The 24,053-nt window shown below is 32.1% G+C and overlaps 1 protein-coding gene across 2 annotated transcripts; it reads right to left on the reverse strand.

Moving 5' to 3' along the window:
- Positions 1–180: 180 nt before the first annotated feature.
- itcha (itchy E3 ubiquitin protein ligase a) lies at positions 181–22,951 on the reverse strand. Of its 2 annotated transcripts, none has more exons than XM_073851394.1 (24): positions 22,820–22,951; positions 19,989–20,046; positions 19,686–19,827; positions 18,715–18,839; positions 17,970–18,101; positions 17,784–17,832; positions 15,756–15,898; positions 15,469–15,658; positions 15,166–15,261; positions 13,655–13,829; positions 13,461–13,530; positions 13,257–13,341; positions 11,979–12,107; positions 11,671–11,743; positions 10,996–11,067; positions 10,791–10,879; positions 7,541–7,700; positions 7,312–7,445; positions 7,046–7,186; positions 5,529–5,649; positions 5,228–5,332; positions 5,019–5,115; positions 3,450–3,522; positions 181–2,704 (listed from the first exon to the last, which is right to left on the reverse strand). In XM_073851394.1, exons 2-24 carry the CDS (start codon positions 20,011–20,013, stop codon positions 2,605–2,607), a joined length of 2,526 nt encoding a protein of 841 aa, XP_073707495.1. In that variant the 5' UTR covers positions 20,014–20,046; positions 22,820–22,951; the 3' UTR covers positions 181–2,604. The 2 variants fall into 2 exon arrangements, with proteins under 2 accessions (XP_073707495.1, XP_073707494.1); XM_073851393.1 differs by having other exon boundaries at positions 15,756–15,919.
- Between the last annotated feature and the right edge of the window lie 1,102 nt (positions 22,952–24,053).

Consider the following 24,053-nt stretch of genomic DNA (forward strand, 5'->3'; position numbering starts at 1 on the left):
AATATACTAAGTAATAAATCTAATAGTAATATTTAGTTACAAAACATCACAAGACATTTTTACTATTTTTCATATTTATTGTTATTATTATTTATTAAATCTTTTTTTCTAATAACTTGAATTACTCGATTCATCAAAATCATTCAACAGTTTTTTTTTAGAGATTCAAAAAGAAGCAACACATTTTAATGTATTTTTTATTCAGCTGAGAATAAATTGTGTTAATCATCCAACTGTACACATTCACTTAAGAAAAATAAATATAATTCAACTCATTAAATCCAGCCTAATCAATGTTATTATGTTGTAGATCACAGGCTAATTGTTACATGATTTACAGAGTTAAGAAAATAAAGAGGCAAGCCACTCGTCTGGCCTTTACATATTCAGAGCTACAAAACGCTTTAAGACATGACAACAGTTTAGCTGGACACTTTCCATCTGCGACCTTTATTTTTCAGTTCACTTTAAATCAAACAATTAGAAAATATGACCTAAAATAAAGTGCCCTGTAGCAAGACATCTTAAAGAAACTAACAGACGCTATTCCAAGCACCCAATAGATTCAATACAGCATGATATGTACTCACAAATCACTTTCCAATCGATCAAAATCATGTTTTGAGAAGAAATGCATACGGCTCATATCACATTCAGGATGAAATATCCTCTCAGAATCTGTGTTAAACTAACTTCTTTGTAACTTAGTATTTACAGTCCTGGTTTTGTGTTTTGCATCGGAATCAAAAGTCTTTGAAATACACAGAACGTCCATGAGTCGAGTGTTAAATCTGCAGCATAACGACAAACGCTGTCAACCAAATGCTGTAACATCTCTAAAGCACACACAAATTATTGTTTTCTCAAAATAAAGCACAGTTTCTTTAGTTTTGCACTAATTCTTCCTGATTTTTTCACATTAAAGGTATAAAAGGATCTAGATTTCTAGCTGTGGATTTGATCATACTAAAACAGCTAACATTATAGCTTCAATAATGTGGTTTGTGAATTGAAAATTGACGAGAAAGATGACATTTCGGGCTATTGCTATGTGTTTATCCAACCGTATGTGCATATTTATACTCTTACAGTATGCATTTCCAGCTCACAGCTCACCTGAAATCAAAAAATTTAATTTTGCATGAAAAACATAAAGCCTGTTCTTTTTTTTCACTATTGAGAAAGTAGCAAAGTAGTCAATTTTAAAAGAAAATGGGCTTGATTTTCATTAAACTGTTAATTTTCTTCATGCAAAATAATATTTCTCTTGATTTCTGAGGTGAAGTCGGTTTTCTCCGCCAGTGTTTTCACTAATAAAGTGCAACCCTTTTCAATTAGTAAACCCAAGTCTTCAAATGCTTAACATCTGTATGAACATACAGATCTGCATTTGCATTACAAAAGTATGAAATTGCATCATGTGCGCACAACAGAAGAGACTCAATCAGACACATACCATGCAAACTCAAAGTTCAAGTTCTAGAGGAAAAGTCTGTTGCATGTGCATTACTACAGTAGAGACGGGCGGCAGTCATTAACAGGTTAATACGAGGATCACACAGTGTGCATAGAGTGAGCCGAGGTGTGCGGATCTTCAGATCTTCAGCAGTGCTGTGCATCCACCCTCATCGACTAAGGCAGCGTAAAATCAGAAGTGGATGGTAAGAACACAGGAAATGGAAGCCTAAGCTAACTGGAAATGAGTGTTTATCCCTCGTTCTCAGATTCAAGTAGCAGCGGCTGCGGTTGATACGACGTGAAAGCTGATGGGTGTTGTTGCATTAAAGGATAACTATTGCCAAAATGCAACCTGGGCTGTTTTTTTATTGTAAACGAGACAAACTTATATCTAAAAGCATGATTACGACAAACGAGCCGTTTTTGAGATTGACCGTGATTTCGTTTTGTGGTCAATGGCCGGTGAATGGGAGTACTAGGGGCATAGCTTTGAGCGCATCAAAATCGATATTTTTACAACACTAAGAAGGCTCGACACACCATGAAACTTTTCCAAGAAGTGTCCATCTCCGAATGCGAGGAGAGTAAAGATGGATAGCTCCTAAAGCATATTTCCATTGAAATGCACGGCTAATTCGTTATTTTGTCGCAAGCGATAAACAATATTAACCTTCTAGTTGTAAAAAGAGCCTCATATAAGAAACAATAATATATAAGAATCTCGCATTCGGAGATGGACACTTCTTGACTGGCAAGACGGCTGCGAGCGGAAACTCAAACAGTGAAAGTGAGTTGTTCAAAACCTTTCTTTTTAGTAAACTCTGTGTACACAAACAATGTTCTCAATGCTGGAGTTCATGTGTAGAGACCCAGGCGATACTTCAGGCAAAGTTTCATGGTGTGTCGAGCCTTCTTAGTGTTGTAAAAATATCGATTTTGATGCGCTCAAAGTTATGCCCCTAGTACTCCCATTCACCGGCCATTGACCACAAAACGAAATCACGGTCAATCTCAAAAACGGCTCGTTTGTCGTAATTATGCTTTTAGATATAAGTTTGTCTTGTTTACAGTAAAAAAAAAAAAAAAACAGCCCAGGCTGCATTTTGGCAATAGTTATCCTTTAAAAGACGCTGCGGTGTGGATGCATCACTCCTGACCGAAGCCTTCCGTTTCCTCGATGGCAAACAGCAGCTTCTCCTTTAACTGTTCATAGCTCTTATAGGGCGGCAGATCCAGACGGTTAAAGCTGGAGTGAAAAAAAAAAAAACACTTGTTAAAGTTGTGTTTATGTATATTACAAAATCTGCTGACTGGCAAAAAATGCCTTAGATGTTTTCAAAATACTTTAATGTTAAGTTGTTTCACAAAAGATTTCAAATTATACAAATATTTAAGTATCACCTTAAACATTTCAAGAAAAAAGAAATGAGGATTAGGCATTAAACTGTCTTAGAATCATTCATGCATGTGAAAATGGGCTGAAAATTGAACAAATAATTGTACTCTGGCTGAGAGGAAGACAAGAATCATGTATTTGTAGTGTATGTTTGTTGATTAAGAGGTCATACAAGATTTCTTCACCTTACAAATGGTTGTCAAAAGCAAAAATACTATAAAATGCATCACATTTTGGAAAATGTGTGGCGTGTGTGAGTGAAACAGACACTATTTTTGTAATCAGCAACCCAAAATAAGTTAAAAAAAAAAAAGTTTTGGATTTCATCCAGCAAATATTATGCAAAGTGGATGTGATTAACTATAAGAATGTTTATTTTTTTAGCTTAAAAACAGTAAATGACTTCATCTTGTGAGGTTTGCACAAATGAATAAACTACACACTATTTATATTAAACAATAAAAATTTCATAAACATGATTTCTTATTCTCATCTAAGTGAAATCCGTGCATTTCCTCACAATCGGTTTGATCAGGCCTTTAGTGAGCGCTGTATAGTGTACATTATGATAGTTGAATATGATTTCTGATCTTACCATGTGTGGCTCCTCGGCAGCCAGTTTTCTTTTCCCACTTTTTCAATACAAAACTTCTGCGGCCCATTGCTCCCTACAAAAATCAAAACATATTCTTTAATAAATAAACATGTTCTTCAAAGTGCAATCAAAAGGACTGGCACTGCATTTAAGGGAAAGATCCTATTTTATTTTCATGGATTTTGAATATCTACTTTTTAAAAGTTTTTAAGATAATATTTAAAAAAATATTAAGAACAACACATGTTCAAGGTTCTCTGATGTTGATTAATGTTCACAAGACATACAGGTAAACAATTTAACAAATGTGACCTTGGACCACAAAACCAGTCATAACAGTCATTTTTTTAAAACTGAGATTTATACATTGATTTTTATACACTGAAAGCTGAATAAAAAAAAGCTTTCTATTGATGTATGGTTTGTTAGAATAGGACAACATTTGGCCGAGATGCAACCGTTTTAAAAATCTGGAATCTGAGGGTGCAAAAAAATATTGAGAAAAAAGTTGTCCAAATGCTTAGCAATGCATATTACTAATCAAAATTAAGTTTGATATATTTACGTTAGGAAATTTGCAAAATTTCTTTACGGAACATGATCTTTACTAAATATAATGATTTTTGGCATAAAAGAAAAATCTATAATTTTGACCCATACAATTTATTTTTGGCTATTCCTACAAATATATCTGTGCTACTTAAGATGTGGTCTTATAGTCCAGGGTCACAAACAATGATTTTTTTTTTTTTTGGATTGCTTTTATTTTTAAATGATTTATTTAAAATTTTTATTATTTAATTAATTATTTGCTTTCCATCAAACATTATAAGTATCACTGAGATTGAATTATAGTTTTTATTAATATTTTTAAATTAATTTTTATTTTTTATATTTTACATTTTCATTTTTAGTTCGTTATTATTTTTTTGCTTGTTTGTTTTAAATATGTTTATATTGTTTTCATCTATTTTTTTGTTAGTGTTACTTCAGTAAAACATTTTAAATTACTGTATTCAACATTTTTAAAATTAGATTAAAAATATATTTTTTTATATATGTGACCCTGGACCACAAAACCAGTCATAAGGTTAAATTTTACAAAACTGAGATATATATACATCATATGAAAGCTCAATAAATAAGCTTTCTATTGATGTATGGTTTGTTAGGATAGGACAATATTTGGCCGAGATACAACTATTTGAAAATCTGGAATCTGAGGGTGCAAAAAAATCTAAAGACTGAGAAAATCACCTTTAAAGTTGTCCAAATTAAGTTCTTAACAATGCATATTACTAATCAAAAAATACATTTTGATATATTTATAGTAGGAATTTTACAAAAAATCTTCATGGAACATGATCTTTACTTAATTTCCTAACGATTTTTGGCATAAAAAAAAAAAAATCTATAATTTTGACCCATACAATGTATTTTTGGCTATTGCTACAAATATACCCCAGCGACTTAAGACTGGTTTTGTGGTCCAGGGTCACATATATATATAGTTTTAGGTTCAGTTAGTACAAATGATTTGGCATGACACTGTCAAACTTTGACTCTCACCCATCAGGTCAGCAAATCCCCCGACAGGAAGTCGGCACGTGCCGGTCACAAACTGCAGCAGACGCATCCGCTTCTCATTGTCGATCTCCTTCACAAACTAAACACAAACAGATGATGGATCACTGATATCAATATGGCAGCTTCTGGGTTTAATTTAACCACTAGTCTGATGCTGGAGTGTGAGATTAACATCTACTAGTCAGTCTAACCTGCCAAAACCAGACGATCTGTTTGCTGCTCCGCGCGTAGTGTCTGTAGATGGTGCTCCTCTGCCAGTCGCCCAAATCGATCTCCTGCATCCCACAGAGCATCACCTACACCACAATGACACATTCAAAAACACTGTTTACATTTAGAGAAACTATGGCTTTATTTACATCTGATGTTAACAGTAGACACAAAAAAAACACAGTTATAAATGTCTTGCGACATCTGGAGGTCAGAGATGCATTTGTACATATTGCATTAGTACTAAAAAAGTCTTTGAACATTATAAAGTGTAGCTTGTACCTCCAGTTCTTTGGCATCAAAGTATTGCAGGTACTGCTGCGGCAAGACTTCATTAAAGCCCTCCAGAAACGCCTGAGTCTGTTCCTCAACCCCTCTGGATAACCTCCACTCGGCAACCAACCTGCAACACGTTTGATTTCACAATGGCTATAATAGCAGTCTAACTATATACTGTTTGTCAAGATTCTTTACAAAATCATGTAAAACATAGTGAAATCTGAAATCTGGTTTAATTTGATTATTTTGGTACAATTCATAATTATAAAAAAAAAAAAAAAAAGCTGAAGACACATGTGGGACAATGCAAGGGCCAATTAATCAATACTTTCATTTAATTCATTGAAAGATATTTTTAGTAGACCACTATTCATAGTCCTAGTGGTCTAGTTTGTAAATAAAATATATATAAAATATTTAATATACATTATTTTTTTAAATATAATTATTTATTTTATATATAAAACATCTAATATAATGCTTTAAAATATATCGAAAATTTCTAAAAAAAAAATATAGAAAATATATCATTAATATTTAATATACACTGCTGCTTAAAAGTTTGGGATCAGTAAGATTTTAATGGTTTCAAAGATGTTTCTTATGCTCACAAAGGCTGCATTTATTTGATCAAAAATACAGAAAAAAAATGTAATGTGTGAAATATTATTTTAATTTAAAATAACTACTTTCTATGTGAATATATTTTAAAATGTAATTCATTCATGTGATCCAAAGCCAAATATTCAGCATCCTTACTCCAGTCCTTAGTGTCACATGATCCTTCAGAAGATTTATTATCAATGTTAAAAAGAGTTGTGCCGCTTAATATTTTGATGGAACCTCAGATTTTTTCCACGCTATTCTTGTCAAAAAGTTGACAAGAATAGCGTTTATTTAAAATAAAAATCTTTTGTAACAATATAAACTACCATCTAAAAGTTTAAGGTCAGTAAATAAATAAAAAATTATACTTTTATTCACCAAGGATGTGTTCAATTGATAAAAAGTGATATATTGTTAGAAAAGATTTACATTTTGAATTAATGCTGTTCTTTTTAACCTTTCTTCATCATGATCCTGAAAAAAAAAGAATCGCAGGTTCCAAAAAATAGATATTAAGCAGCACAACTGTTTCCAACATTGATGATAGTAATTGTCACAAGAGTAATTAATCAGCATATCCGAATGATTTTTGAAGAATCATGTGACACTGAAAACTGAAGTAATGGCTGATAAAAATTCAGCTTTGCATCAAAGGAATAAATTATATTTGAAAATATATTAATATAGAACAGCAATATTTTAAGCTGTAATAATATTTCACAAAATATTTTTTTTCTGTATTTTTGATCAAGCAAATGCAGCCTTGATGAGCATATAGGAACCCTTAAAAAAAAAACATCGTAAAAAAAAAAATCTTTCTGATCCCAAACTTCTAAGCGGCAGTGTATTTAATTATAATTATAATATTTTCAATTCAAAAATTGTCTGTATTTCTGTGGTGTCTGAACTCTTACCTGATATACTCCTCTTTATTTTCTTCTGTCACCTGAATGTTTCCTCCATCAGGTTTAAGTTCATGTGTGGTGACTTCTCCCAAAATCTCCTTGTCCACTGAGAAAAACATTTCCAAGCCACATTCTTCTAAATTATTATCCCTATAGAAAAAAACCTCATAGTTAGGACCAGTTGGGCTTCTCAGTTTCCTAGTAATTCATATTCCTTATGATCAGTTTTAGCCCCGAATCCCTCACTATTGTCTCTGTAACTCATTCTCACTCACTTGATCCAGATGAGCGAGTTGTAAAACTCTGGGTCTATGGACTCCAGGTCTTTTAGAGCCAGAGGTTTATTCAGGATGCGCTTATAAAAAGGCAAAGAGAAGCCCGTGTCTATGAACTTCCCATGAAACAGAGCCTGTGTGAGAGAGAACGAACAAATAACACTCAGAAACTTTGAATGCATTTTAAACTAAGATCTTTCAGTGTTTCCGCTGTCGAGTTCAGTCATACCATAGCGATGAACCGGCCAATGAACTTGAAGTATTTGAGGTGGTCAGGGTTGATGGAGGAGGCGGGGTTAATCTGCAGGCAGTAGTTGTCTTTGCCGGCGTACTCGAACAGACAGTACATGGGGTTCAAGACCTCGTGAGACAGCAGGAAGAACCATTCCCTATGATATAAACACAACATTACAGTCTGCGATAATATTGTAATTGTTGTTTTAACAATGTGCGATTTGACATTGAGTATATTGCAAAAAACAAACAAAACACACCTACACAGAAGTGCCTTCTTTCACTAAATGATTCAGTCTATTAAAATGCATTTAGAGTGATCACATAATTCAAGATATTGGGGCAGAAAATGCCTACAGTGCCTTGCAAAAGTATCCATACCCCTTCATTTTTTTCACATTTTGTTTTGTTGCAGCCTTATGTCAAACTGCTTTAAATGACTTTTTTTTCCCACATCAATCTACATCTCATACACCATAATGACAAAGCACAAAACAGGTTTGCAACAACTTTGCAAATTAATTAGAAATAAAAAACTGAAAAGATCCCGTTGCATAAGTATTCATACCCTTTTCTGGGACACTTGAAATCTAGCTCAGGAGCGTTCATATTGCTTCTAGATGTTCCTACACTTGGAGTGGAGTTAAACTGTGGCAAATTCATTTGAATGAGTCTGATTTAGAAAGGCACACACCTCTCAGAAAAGGTCTAACAGCTGAAAATGCATATCAGAGCAAAAACCAAGATAACTGCCTGTAGAGCTCAGTGACAGACTTGCGTTAAGACGATGATCTAGGGAAGAGTTCAGAACAAAATCTGCTGCACTGAAGGTTGACAGAAGCATTCTCCATAATGGAAGACGACTGGAACAACTAGGACTCTAGAAAATGTCCAAGCTGACAGAGATGGAGAGGTGAAAAGGTGAGGCAAAGAATGGCAGATAATTGCCAAATGCAGATGTGCAAAGCTTGTCACATCAGACCCAAAAAGACTTGAGGCTGTAAAGGTGCTTCAACTATGGACTGAGTTAAGGGTATGAATACTTATGCAATCTACTTATTTCAGTGTTTTATTTTTAATACATTTGTAAAATTTGCTAACCTGTTTTTTTATGGAGTGTAAATTGATGTGGGGAAAAACTAATTTAAAGCACTTTAACATAATGCTGCAACAAAACGTGAAAAAATGAGGCACTGTATATTTATATCATTCCATATAGTTAATCAATATCACACAAAGAGTGACTATTTTTCTTTTTATGTTGATATTGATTTTATACAGCAGTTCAATAAACAAGAAGTTAATATTAAAAGACTTACATTTTAGACAACATATTTCCTGTTTTTGCTCAATTTCGCCAATAAAAATCATTCCAAGCACAGCCACAGAGCTGTTTTGTGTCTCTGAGCAACATGACAGTGTTTTGTTCCTGAATGAATCAACTGTTTAAATGATTTGGTTCAATTGCAATGACTCACTTATTAACAGTGACTTGCTGCCACCTACTGGTGGTTTTAATTTCACATCCAAAGTATCTTTTCACTTTTTATATAATTTCAAATATAGCTGCATTAATGTGTAAAACGAATTATAAAATAATAAATATAAAACGATTATTTAACACGATTATGACTGGGTCCAAAACTTTATATTAGTGATTAATTTAAAGATGGCAATACAACAGAAAAAAAGACACTGAATACTTATAAAACTAACACTTTTATGCAAGTCTAAAGCAGTATAACAGCCTACTACAGAAATTAAATGAATTATTTAAATGTAAAATAAAACAGTGTCTTCACTGTAAGAATTAAACATGCTTTGTTTCTTATTAAAACTACAAAAGTCCTTTATTCAAGAGCAGTGAGTGATTTTTCTCTGTGTATTTTTACATTTTATCAATATTAAGCACAGAGACGGCAGAAGGAATATTATTTGTTGCCGCTTTAAGTGCCACATGGATCTAATATACTGTTACACATTTACATTCTCAACTGTTTAAGATCATTTAAGACATAACTCACAAGCGTTTATATGAATAATCACTAAGCTCCTCATTTTGAAATATTGTTGTGTGTATTTGACCGGTTAGGCATGCACCTTAAGATAACTTTACATGTCAGTGTTCTGCTCTGTCTCTGAGTGCATACACAGAACAGCGCAAGTTCTCTTTCTCGCTTTTAAAACACAACATCACAAAAACATTAATAAATCAAGCACATCCAGTTTTATGAAAGTCACCTTACATGATTTGCATGTAAAATTAGGCTTTTATGGAGAAGTCAAAGAGCACCACTGGAAAGGGGGCGGAATGGGGCGCAATAATCATTTCATCTCAATTACTGCATTGTCATGATTGTTTGAAGCCGAAATCTAAATCGAAACTGAATTTCGATTAATTGCACAGCCCTAGTGTAGATACATCTAAATGCTACTTCATATGCAACTTCTTCAAAAATGAAATTAGTTGATACTGATTTAATTTGTTCGGTAACAGCCTAAATGTTCTATTACTTTTATAATTGACCGAATAAATGTAAATATGTGACCCTGGACCACAAAACCAGTCTTAAGTCGCTGGGGTATATTTGTAGCAATAGCCAAAAATACATTGCATGGGTCAAAATTTTTGATTTTTCTTTTATGCCAAAAATCATTAAGAAATTAAGTAGAGATCATGTTCCATGAAGATTTTTTGTAAAATTCCTACTGTAAACATATCAAAATGTAATTTTTGATTAGTAATATGCATTGTTAAGAACCTAATTTGGACAACTTTAGAGGTGATTTTCTCAGTATTTTGATTTTTTTGCATCCTCAGATTCCAGATTTCAAATAGATGCATCTCAGTCAAATATTGTCCTATCCTAACAAACCATACATCAATAGAAAAATAGAAATGAGCTTTCATATGATGTATAAATCTCAGTTTTGTCAAATTTAACCTTATGACTGGTTTTGTGGTCCAGGGTCACATATTTGACTTAAAAGATGATGCACACTTATAGGAAAAAATGGCTTTATATGGGCAAAAATGCCCATAAAAGGTAAAAATGAATTTAAACTTATTGGAAAAGAATAATTTCTATGCTGTGAACTGTCCTTTAGGAGTCAGCACGGTAGTCATTAAACACAATAACACACACAGCAAATATGTCTAATTATCATTATCAATAAAATCTCAGAGAATATCGAGATATTATTTTTTTGTCAACTATACATCAACTATAAATCATGCAATATACCTGGCGACACCTCCATAGTCAAGTCCCTCCTCCCCCGGGAAAATAACCCACAATCTTCGTCTCAGATCTTGCGGATGGCAACTCATAATCTAAACAAATCAGTTGACAAGCATGTAACTTAACATTTCTGCATGTCACATGATGACACAGATAAACCAGAATGAACTAATATTCTCAAATATGTACAAGCAAAAGTGTAGTTTACCTGTTGAAACGAGTCCTCGAACAGTGTTTTGCGACTGACGTGGATCTTAATGTGCTGCGGCATTGCTAGTTGCTTTGGTATTAAAAACATTTTATTTTAAAACAAATCACGTGCAAATACTTTTTGTTGCCTTTGATACTATTTTCATAAACCATTATTTTAAAACTTATGAAGTACTCGTGTGTAAACAAACATCAATTTTTTAAATACTAATGCATACTGACAAAAACAAACTTTTTTATCACACCTAAAATTTATTTTGCATATAATTATTATTATTAATTATTATATAATTAATTAATTAAAATAATATTAATGAACTGTTATGTATTAATTCTAAAAAATATTCTTAATTATTATTTATAATATATGAATTCAACATGTATCTTCACTGGAAATACTGCAAAAAGTTTCTTGCACCGTCTGCCTACTAAAATAGCAATCATTTATTCTGTTGTGCTTAATTACTCTGCTGTTTTGCTGATTAAAACTTCAAACAACGAAGATTTAAACACTGTGAAAACAAACATTTACAAGCCTAATGAAAGAACAATAGCAGGTTCTTATCAAATGGTTTTGTAGAGTTGTAAGGATTTATGAAAACAGTGTCAAAGCAACTAAAAAACTTTAAGTTAATGAGCATTTGTAATTAATGCCAGTTATATGAGGTCCTACCTGACACCAGAAGCGGAAATAGTGCACTTTGGCTTTAAAATCTCGTACGTATGTGATCTGAGGGCCGTTCTCACTGCAAGTTCACAAAGACAGAAACAGACACTGTACTTAAACATCAATACACAATATTACCTAAAAAAATTAAACTGCATTTAACAGCATTTTACTTTTGTGACATACTTCTATTGTAATATGAACATATTTGTACCCTAAGACAATAGCAACTACATCATGCATTTTGAACATTTGCTTCAGAGGATGTGACAAAAAAACTTCTCTTTATAAATGAAGCTATCAAAAGGACTCACAGAGAGGATTTTCCTGTTCGAGGATCGATGTATGTCGTCGTTCTCCTGTTGTGATCGACAAAATAGGGAATCCCGTCCACTGTAAACCTCATCTCCCAACCCTCTGGCAAAGGCTTCTCATTTAACAACCTGATGCACACAAATATTTTATAAACAATCATAATGATGCATGTCAGCTTTATGATTAAAAAAATAATGATTAGGAAATAATATTATATAGTAATTTATAGCAATTATAGTCAACTATATTGTTGATCAAAATATTTTTTTTTAATAAAATTAAATGAAAAAAATATATAAATATTAGATGAAAAACTGAACAAAAAGGAGAATGGTATTTTGGCAATTACCTAAAAATGACTAACTGGAAATAAATGAAATCTAAAACAGAAAATAACAAAATATTTCAGATAAGCAATTAAAATAAAACCATAATGTTGTATGTCAGCCCATTCTGTTAAGTTTTATGATTAAAAAAATAATGATTAGGAAATAACATTACATAGTAATTTATAGCAATTATAGTGAACTAAAACTAAGAAAAACTATTTTGTTAATCAAAAAAAAAAAAAAAAAGAAAGAAATACCTGAAATGAAATAGCAATTACTTAAAAATTACTAACTGGAAATAAATGAAATCTAAAACCAAAAAAAAAGACAAAAACATAAAATACAAACCTAAACACTAATCCAAAATATTAATAAATGCACAAAAATATTTCATATAAACAATTAAAATAAAACCATAATTTTGCATGTCAGCTCATTCTGTTTTTTAAAAAAATTAAATAAAACGAAATAAAATATAAATATTAGATGAAAAACTAAACAAAAGGGAGAATGCTGTTTTGTCAATTAACTAAAAATTACTAACCAGAAATAAATGACATCTAAAACTGAAAAAAGACAAAAACTTAAACAAACTTAAAATGCAAACCTAAAAGCTAATCCAAAATATAAATTAACGCACAAAAATATTTTATATAAACAATTGAAATAAAACCACAAAACTGTATGTCAGCCCATTCTGTTAAGTTTTATGATTAAAAAAAAGTAATGATTAGGAAATAACTTTCTATTTATAGTCATTTATAGCAATTATAGTGAACTAAAACTATGTTTTGGAAATAAATTTAAAAAAAACTGAAGAAAAGAAAATGACAATCTACTGACAAAAAATACAAACCTAAAAATAATCCAAAGTATTAATGAAAAACCATAATAGTGTCTAAATAATTAATGAAATCACACTGGCTGAGGTTTGTGATTGTGTCGCACCCTTGTGTTCGAGGGTCTTCCCACTGTGTGGATCTTGTGGGATGGTGAACAAAATACATCCTCCTATTACTGTCCGTCCGTTTCTCTGTGGACCAAACCAGCAAACACACATACAGGTTTATAAAAAAGATGGTGTGAGCTGCTCTATTATGAGGCTAAAATGTGATTTCCTCTTTCTGCCGCATAAAAATGAAAGTGACTCACCCCATCCTGGTGGCAGAGGACCCAAAGGGTCAAACTCTTTATTAGCTGTAGTCGCAAGCTGTTCCTGCAGCTGAAGAGATGAGCAGATAGAAAGCGCAAGGACAGCTCGGGTTATAGAGGAAATCCTGATGTCCTTTCATTTTAAAATCCCTTGAAAACAGTCTAATCGGCTTCTTTTTTATGAATTTCCTCACCCCGTAGATGAATCTCTGGTTGAATCGTTGCATGGCTCCCTGCAGCTGACTGCGCTGGTTCTGCCACTCTTCGTAGTTTCGGACCGACTCTATTGTGGGTCTTTGCCATGTGGTGGTTCTGTTTATATGATCCACATAGTACACACGGCCCATCGGGTCCAAACGACGCTCCCAACTACCACAAAAAAAAAAAGACTCATCAAGGACACTTGACTATTATTAATACCATTTAAAAAATATGAGTTTTAATGATGATTGATAACAACAACAACAACAACATTATTATTATTATTACTTTTATTATTAACGTAAAATTATTTTAAATGCTTAGCATTTATTTTTCATGCAAAGTTCAGCCAAAAGGTCACAGGTCAGAAATAAAAAAAATAATAATAATAATACTTATAGTAATAATATTTACACAATAATGACAATATGTATCATTGTTATTATTGTTTGTGTTATTACTTTTAGTATTACTATTTTTATTTTTAAATTATTTAAAATTATCAACATTATTTTAAATGCTTAGCATTTATTTTTCATGCAAAATTCAGCTAAAACGTCAGAGGTCACAGGTCAGAAAAGAAAAAAATATATAATAAAATAATACTTATTGTAATATTATTTACACAATAATAACAATATGTATCATTGTTATTATTACTACCATTAGTATTACTATATAAAAATGAACAATGATAAGTTTTGATGATGAATGATGACAACAACAACATTACTATTATTATTATTATTATTATTATTAAAGTAAAATTATAACTGCTTTTTTCATGCAAAATTCAGCTAAAAGGTCACAGGTCAGAAATAAATAAAAAAATTATAAAAATAATACTTATAGTAATAATATTTACACAATAATGACAATATGTATCATTGTTATTATTACTACTATTAGTATTACTATTTAAAAATGAACAATGATAAGTTTTGATGATGAATGATGACAACAACAGCATTTTTATTATTATTATTAAAGTAAAATTATAACTGCTTTTTTCATGCAAAATTCAGCTAAATGGTCAAAGGTCACGTCAGACAATAAAAAATAAAATACTTATTGTACTAACATTTATACAATAATAATATGTATTATTGTTATTATTGTTTTTACTAATATTGCTATTTAAAAATCAACAAAGATCATTTTTGATGATAATTAATATTTAAAAATATATAACTATTATTAAGATTATTGTTATTTAAATGTAATACTATCTTTCATACATAAAATTTGAATGCAATGTCGCAGGTCAAAAAATATTTTTTTAAAAACTTCAGAAAGCATAAAATAAGCATGACATAAAAACAAAATCCAATACAAATAAAATAACTAATCAGGTTTGAAAGTCAACAATGAGCTCATGTTTTACATAAAAGCATCTATTCAGGTAACTTAACTACTTTACAACATGAAACTGAATATCGATAAGCAGCAAACTGATGAATCTGTAAATCTGAAAAGTGATCTCTAAAGAAGACAGCATTGTTACCCTGGTGGTAGTGGTTCTGGTCTTTCCCATGTGGTTCTTTTCTCAATGTGATCCACGTAGTAAACACGGCCGTTCTGATCCACTCTCTGCTCCCAGCTACACACACACACACACACACCAAGAAACAAAACAAAAACACGTCTGATTAAATCCATACAGACTTGACTTTATTGCCATCCATTCATTCTGACATGACTCTGCTCTTATTAAAGACTCCACATGGAATCATATGGGAGCTTAACAGATCTAAACATTTTTGATTTCATTCTTGGGGACTTATCTTCATGTAATTGCATGACGTACCCAGGAGGAAGAGGGCCGTTAGTGATCAGCGAAGCTCTGGGGGGCGTTGGACTGGCCCTGGGGGCTTGATTTGACCCCGAACCTGAGCTTGACCCCTGACTCTCTGTTTCTCCATTCACACACACTCGAGGAGATGTTTCCGGGCTGGGAGCACTGCTACCGTGAGTGGGAGTCGAGCCAGCAGAGGATGCTAAAAAAAACAATACAGTTTGGAAACTTTGCCTAAAGTCAACTAAATGTATTGCTATGAAAATGCAGCATGCGATTCATCTGGTAATATTCCCTACCTGTGGAGGAAGTAGGTTTATGAGGTGAGGCGGGCGGCGGCCGCTGGGGTCGAGGTGGTCTCAGAGCCATTGCGGATGGAGAGGCAGACCCCGTACTTCCCACTGCATGACCGTTGGGCAGCGGCGCTTCATCAGCAATGTCACTGGATGGGGAACAATCTCGACTAGACCATCAATAAAGACACGCACATGCCAAAATTCAAATAGTGCAAAGACTGAGGTTTACAGGAGTGAGGTACTCAAAACAGGTGATTTTTTACTTATATAACAGTTAATTTATTTTAAAAATCATATTTTTGCATGACAAAGAATTTTTATATTCCACAATTCAGCTACTAACATTCAGTAATTTGGCCATCATTTTTTATGCATTTTTATTGAAATTAAACTGAAATAAAAAATATGAATTAAATTAAAAAAGAAACATAAAAATTTGATTTTCAACTTAGATAATAGCTAAAAATTACATAGTTTTAATATCTTGAACATTTCAGTTGTATATGCATGACACATAAGCTTTATATTCCATAGTTTAACAGTTAACATTAAACATAGGAACATCATTTTTATGCACCTGAAAAAATACAAAAAATACAGACAGACAGAAAGATACTCCACAATCTGCTAAGATTCAATAATCTGGCCATAATTTGTTTTGCATTTTATTCAAACAGAATTAAACTGAAATAAAATAGAAATAGAAATTTAACTGCTAATAACTAATATTAAAAAAATATTTATTTTAATCTAGAATCTGTTTTATATTTCCACAATTCAACTGATAACTTTCAATAATCATTTTTATGCATTTTATTGAAACTGAATTAAACTAAATATAAAAAATAAATTAAAGCTAAAAAGAAATAATATAAAAAACGCTGCTTTATGTGCATGACATAAAAGTTTTATATTCCACAATCTGGCCATGATTTGTTATACATCTTATTAAAACAGAATTAAAATGAAATAGAAAATTAATTAAAGCTAAACAGAAATTTAACTGCTAATGACTAATATTTAGAAATACATTTATTTTAATATAAAACATTCTTGTTTTATGTTTACACAATTCAGCTGTGAACTTTCGATCTGGCCATCATTTTTATGCATTTCATTGGAACTGAATTAAGCTGAAATAAAAAATACAAAATAAAGCTAAAAAGAAATGTATATAAAAAGCATAATTTTTAACATCTAGAACGCTGCTGTTTTATGTGCATGACATAGAATTTTTTTATTTCACAATCTGCTCAAATTACTTCTTATTAAAACCGAATTAAACTGAAATAAAAAATAAATTAAAGCTAAATAGAAATGTAACTGCTACTAACTAATATTCAAATACATACTTATTTTAATCAAAAACAAATCTTGTTTTTATTTCCACAATTCAGCTGTGAACTTTTAATAATCTTTTTTTTTACCATCATTTTTACGCATTTTATTGAAACTGAATTAAACAGAAAATAAATTAAAGCTAAAAAGAAATAATAAAAAAATGTGAACATCTAGAACACTGCTGTTTTATGTGCATGACATAGAAGTTTTATATTCCACAATCTGCTAGCATTCAATAATCTGGCCATAGTTTGTTATGCATTTTATTAAAACAGATCTAAACTGAAAAAAAAAAAAAATGAAATAAAGCTAAATATAAATTCAACTGTTAATAACTAAACATACTTATTTTAATCTAAAACATTGCTGTTTTATATCTCCACAAAAATAAACTGTTAACTTTCAGTAATCTGACCAATTTTTATGCATCATGTTCAAATCAAAATAAAAAGAACATATAAGAGCAGATAAAATGAAAAAGGACTTTTTTTAGCTTTTATGCATCAATAAACTATGCATTATGATCTCTAAAATGTCAAGTGCACTGAGTAGGCAGGCAAGAGATTTCCCTGGAGAACTAATTTCACCAAGAACACAAACAAAAGCAAAGAAGAAAGATTCAAGCTGTTATATGGAGCTGCATATTATGGTAATATTCCCTCAGAAATGGCATAGCAAGATATATTTTACCTTCCTACTACATCCCCGTTCAGTTTGGATTCCCCATTTACAACAGCATCTGTGATTAACGAGAAACAATACATAACTTCACATGTGGGAAATCTATATCATAAACAGCAAAAAATCTAAATCTGTTGTTGAACTGTTGTTGGAAACAAGCCCAATGTGTTTTGTAGGGATAAAGAAGGTCTCAACTGTGATTTTGTTCCTCAGAAGCAAAAGTCTCAGGATCCACCTGTAGTCCATCCAGACACACCGAGAGATCTCCAACCACCTCCAACCGCTCTCTGTCTGAACTCAACTGCAGCGTCTGCACCACCTCGCAAACTGAGACACACACAAAACACATGATCTTTAACAGAACCAGCATCCTGACTGATCAATGAACTTCCATGACTTTCCAGGGTTTACTGAATAACGATTTTGAAACATCGTCCTGTTTCAGAACAGATTTCATGAATGACTCATTCAGTTATGAATTGATTAAAAGATGTATTGAAAAGAACTGACTGAAGAAATGAATGATTTGCTCACATATCAGGCATCATTATGGCTTGTGAGCATGTTTTACCACAAGAATAACAATATAAAGCTGATTAAATAAATGTAAGCTTTTAAAGCATATTCATAGAAGCTGACCTGGAAAACTCTATTGGCTTCACTAGGTAAGCAAGCTCACAGAGAACTTCAGGTCACAGGAAAAGGAAATGTTAACCACCATCTGCAGTTCTGTAATTCACATTAGCTGTGAGTGGTCACATGATTCCAACAAGACCAAAGTATCTGAAAAGACTCTTTGTTTTGTGCTACGAGTCACTTCACCTGCCTTTCTCTATTACAAAGAGGGAATAAAACACAAAAACTCTAACACACACTACAGAGACCTGTCACCTGACTCTGAATAATGAGATTCACACAAGTGGAGAATATGGAAACTCACTCTTCATATTGTTGGCTTTTAAGGTCTCGCTGACCTCCAAAGCGGCCATGCCCAGCAAAATGTCAGATTTAAGTGTCTGGTGGCTCCAAACCCGGAAAATTAACTTGCTGAAAGGGGTGACGATCCTAAAGGGAAAATGATCAACAGAGCGGTGCTGTTACTGTTACCTAATACTACTAAAATTATAATTTTACAAAATTTAAGCTGAAATAAAATATAAATATTAAACAAAAAATTTTAACGAAAATGAATAGTTGAAATATTAAAATTACTAAAACTAAAATAAAATAAATTAAAGCTAAAAAAACAAATATTATAAAAGCAATAAAATGACAAAAGCACAAATGTATTAAAATATAACTATTAATTAAAACAAATTGAAATAGTTGAAATACTAAAATTACCAAAACTAAAATAAAAATAAAGCTAAAAATAACAAACAAAACACAAAACAAAATTATTAAAAATTTTAAAACTATTAATATAAACGAAAACTTAAATAAAATATAAAATAATGTAAAATAATATGTGACCCTGGACCACAAAACCAGTCATGAGCAGCATGGGTATATTTGTAAAAAAAAAAAAAAAAAGCCCAAAATACATTGTATGGGTTAAAATTATTAGGATATTAAGTAAAGATCAGGTTCCATGAAGATATTATGTAAATTTCCTACCATAAACATATTAAAACTTGATATGCATTGCTAAGAACTTTCTCAATATTTTATATTTTCTTATGACTGCTTTTGTGGTCCAGGGTCACATATATAAAATAAAAACTAATTCAAAATATTAATAAATGCTATAAAAGCATATAAATAACTGCTAATCATTTCACTTTAATACTGTATTTATCAGAATAACATTCATTTTTAGTCTAGACAAAGTTTATACAAATAATAAACATTGATCCTGGATCCATTCTGTAACTCAGCAGTGACTTATATCAGCATTTCTTTCACTCTTACACAGTGAGAGACTGTTTCCATTTGGGACTGTGAGTGTTGGTGCATTTCTCCGTCTTCTTGGACTGGCCGTCCACACACACCTCGACATAAGGACTGGGCCCAAACCAATTCTTCTTATTGTCCCGCAGCTTAGCGGACAGAACTGATAAAAGATGACAAATATGATTGCAGATCTATTAAAAGTATTCATCTGAGGATATGACAGCAAATAGCAGCACAGCTGACATTGCAAACAAAAAACAAGTCCCCCAAGAACATAACATAGAGATCACCACTTCAGATTTAGTTTTTGGCAAAGCTCACCCGTTATCTGAAGTTGAGCCTTCATTGTGCTGCCGTTAAAAACACTTGTGCCTCGAATCTAAAATAAACAAACAAAGTAGATCAATATTTATTCTGGTAATTCTCATCATCACAAAAACTCATGAGTAAATAATAGAAAAAAGGTCAGTTCGCTTCATCAACATGTAACAGCATTCGCAACCTATTTTACTTCTGTAACGTGCCCTATTTATGAGCGGAACAGGATGTGATGTCATGTTGACTAAGCTAACAAAACCCACTGTCTTACATGGCTTTTACTGGCTGATCAGTCACCAAATGATCCCTGATCAGTGCCGTATGTCATTTAGTGCTGGTGTAAGATGCATGTCTGCGGTAACAGCTAATCTCACGACAGAAGTCTCGAGTAATCCTCGGCAGATTAAGATGATGTAACTTTACGAGATTTCCACATCTCTTAGTCACTACAGGATTCAGTCTGTCCACTGAGAGAAAGTGCTGATATAAACACACACCGGCAGAGACATTTACAAAGAGCCCAAAAACATTCTAGTGATGAACCAAAGAGAACAAACAGTAAATGTCAGCATGAAATGCTGGTTGTAAATCATTTCACATTGTCAAGTCATTTAGTCAGAAATCAATACGTTCATATCTGTACTTGCTCTGCTGATATTTTCCACCACCACAATATATAAGAAAATGTATATAAGAAATGTTATTTCTGTTCTCTACCATACAATGGAAGTTGCATTGGAGTAGTCAAACTCCAACAAGGACATAAAAGTATTAGAACAGTCATTGTGGACTATATGTGACCCTGGACCACAAAACCAGTCTTAAGTCGCTGGGGTATATTTGTAGCAATAGCCAAAAATACATTGTATGGGTCAAAATTATAGATTTTTCTTTTATGCCAAAAATCAGTAGGAAATTAAGTAAAGATCATGTTCCATGAAGATTTTTTGTAAAATTCCTACTGCAAACATTTCAAAATGTAATTTTTGATTAGTAATATGCATTGTTAAGAGCTCAATTTGGACAACTTTAAAGGTGATTTTCTCAGTATTTTGATTTTTTTGCACCCTCATATTCCAGATTTTCAAATAGTTGTATCTCGGCCAAATATCGTCCTATCCTAACAAACCATACATCAATAGAAAGCTTATTTATTGAGTTTTCATATGATGTATACATCTCAGTTTTGTAAAATTTAACCTTATGACTGGTTTTGTGGTCCAGGGTCACATATTCAATTTTCAAACTGAATGTGTAAAAACATTCTATTAAAAAGTCTTAACTCTGTCAAGATGCCTTATTAACATTCATCCATCAGTTCCTCAGTGACAGGTTTTATCAATAAATCAATCGTCTTTATAACACCTTTGATATTCCTCTAATCCATCTTTAGTATTTTCTACCATAATTCTGCCTGCCAGTGCATCATGGTAAAATCTCACATCAGCAGACTGTCGGAGGTTGGTTAACCACATGAAAAATGATGATGATTTTTAAACACTTGACTTTATAAACTGATCAGTAATGATTTGAATAGTGCACAAATCAGCACAGGGACTGCTGAACTACTCTTGATGACTGTGACTTCACTTTTAATTAGGCAAGACACTACAGACAAAACCATTGTTTTTTAATGCACTAGCATTTCGAAATTTGTCTGTTTTGCTTCCATAACATTTATCTGTTTGCATCTGCAGATTCCCAAAACCCTTCACATAGATATCTCACTTAAACACGTTAAACCTTACAGTTTTATTCCTATCTATATTGTGGAGGGTTTTACAGAAGGGTTTGTTCATATGTGACGCCGGACCACAAAATGCGTTGTTACACTGGTATATTTGCAGCGATTGCATTAGGATATTAAGTAAAGCTTAGGTTCTATGAATTCGATTAGATTCCAGATTTTCAAACAGTTGTATCTCAGCCAAATATTGTCCTATCATAACAAACATCCATACATACATCAATGGAAAGCTCATTTATTCTGCTTTTTAAGATATCTCAATTGAAAAAAAAAAAAGATCTTTATGACTGGTTTTGTATTCCAGGGTCTTTCACCTGACTTGATTTTTTTTTTCAGCAGTATTTATAGAGTGATAAAAGAGAAATCCAAAATTCCCTCAGCTTTATCCAAAGTTCAGGTTTCTGTTCTGGAAATGTATGCAAATGAGTGCATATTTATTTAGACAATGCCTCGTTTGCATTTGTAAACATAACATTTCAGAAAACGTATAATTCAATGTCTCAATGTAGTTCAATTGTACCCTATTCACCTGTGGCGTCTTGCCTTAATAGTTTGTAAAAAGAAAATATAATAAGGCACTGTGGTTTTACTATGGTACAGAAGTGATCTCAGATGGTAACAGTATGATACTTCAATACCACAGAAATTAACAATTCTATGGTATACAAAGCATCTTGGAGTAAAATGTAAATTTCGTGGCACGTAATTTACCCTATCATTGTATTAGATATTTTAATATAGCCTACACACCATCACTGTTTTATGATGTTATAACAGTACTTACGAGCTCAGTGCGTAAGTGGCATCAAGTAGCGTTTCTGACTGACGGTGTCGCAGCTAACGTTACAAAAATCAGCAGGACGTCAGACGGACGTTTACGAGTCAACTGAATACATATATGTATTGAAAGCTAAAACTGATAGTTTATAATCGTTCCAGACTACAAATTGTGTATGTTAATCAATGAGCTGTCAAAGCATCACCCGCCACACAGTCAGTCACCGGTCAGACTAGCTAACGCGTTATCAAAACACGGGTGTCTTTCTTCCATATTGTTCTCTGTACGCGTGTGTCGCTTATATCTTACCGTCTTATGATCACGGGAAATGTTTCTAGATCTCGGTTTTAACGGGATCTGAGGGCAACTTCCCGTCGTTTGGATAAACTTTGGTCCATCTCAACCGGGTGACCAAAGGTCCGCCACCAGCACTGGCTCCATGTCAGAAATGACGTCACTGCGCGAACCCGTCACGTGACGCGACGCGCGTCCATTTGGATAATGTAATGTTTGTTTGTACAGTAGGTGTGTACAGTGTGTTTTATTTTACCCGCATCAAGCCTGAAACATCAGGTATGTGTGTGTACTTCAGAATGAGCAGAAAATTGATTTATTAACATTATTTAAGGGCTGTTCTTCCACGAGATGGCACTGTTTCTTTTGGAATACACTGGTAATCATTTATTTATTTATTTGAATTATGTATATATTAATACAAATATAGGCTACACTTCCGTTCAAAAGTTTGGGGTCAGTAAGACTTGTAATAGTCTTTAAAGAAGTCTCTTATGCTCATCAAGGCTGCATTTATTTGATTAAAAATACAGAAAAAAAAAACAGTTTTTACAATATAAAATAATGTTTTTTTTATTTTAACATACTTTAAAATAGAATTTATTCCTGTGATGAAAAGCTGAATTTTTATCAGCTGTTACTCCAGTCTTAAGTGTCACGTGATCCTTCAGAAATCATTCTAATATTACAAAATATCATCACAAAATATTACTGTTAGTCTCTATTATTGTTGTTATTATTATTATTATTACTGTTATTATTGATATTACTGTTACTGTCATCACAAAATATCATCGTTATCATCATCGACTATTTCAAATTATGGTTATGTCTATTATTTCTAAACATGCATTAGCATGTAATAACATTACTATTATTCAGATTGTCATTTTTGCTCATTTTCATTTATTATCATTGCTGTTTTTGTTGTTGGTATTGTTTTTTGTTGTTTGTTGTATGTTTTTGCACTCCAAATAAAAATAAAATAAAAAAAGCTAAAAAGAAATCATTCTAATATGCTGATTTATTATTAGAAGGATCAATGTTGGGTAATATCAACAGTTGTGTTGCCAAATATTTTTTGGAACCTGGGATTCTTTCATGAATAACAAGTTTAAAAAGTACAGTGTTTATTCAAAATATAAATATTTTATAACAATGTAAATTACTTATTATTAACTTTTAATAAACTTTTAATTATTAACTTAATATATCCTTGGTGAATAAAAGTATTAATTTCTTTAAAAAA

The sequence above is a fragment of the Garra rufa genome, chromosome 12 (genome assembly GCF_049309525.1).
Source record: "Garra rufa chromosome 12, GarRuf1.0, whole genome shotgun sequence".
NCBI classification, from domain to species: domain Eukaryota; kingdom Metazoa; phylum Chordata; class Actinopteri; order Cypriniformes; family Cyprinidae; genus Garra; species Garra rufa.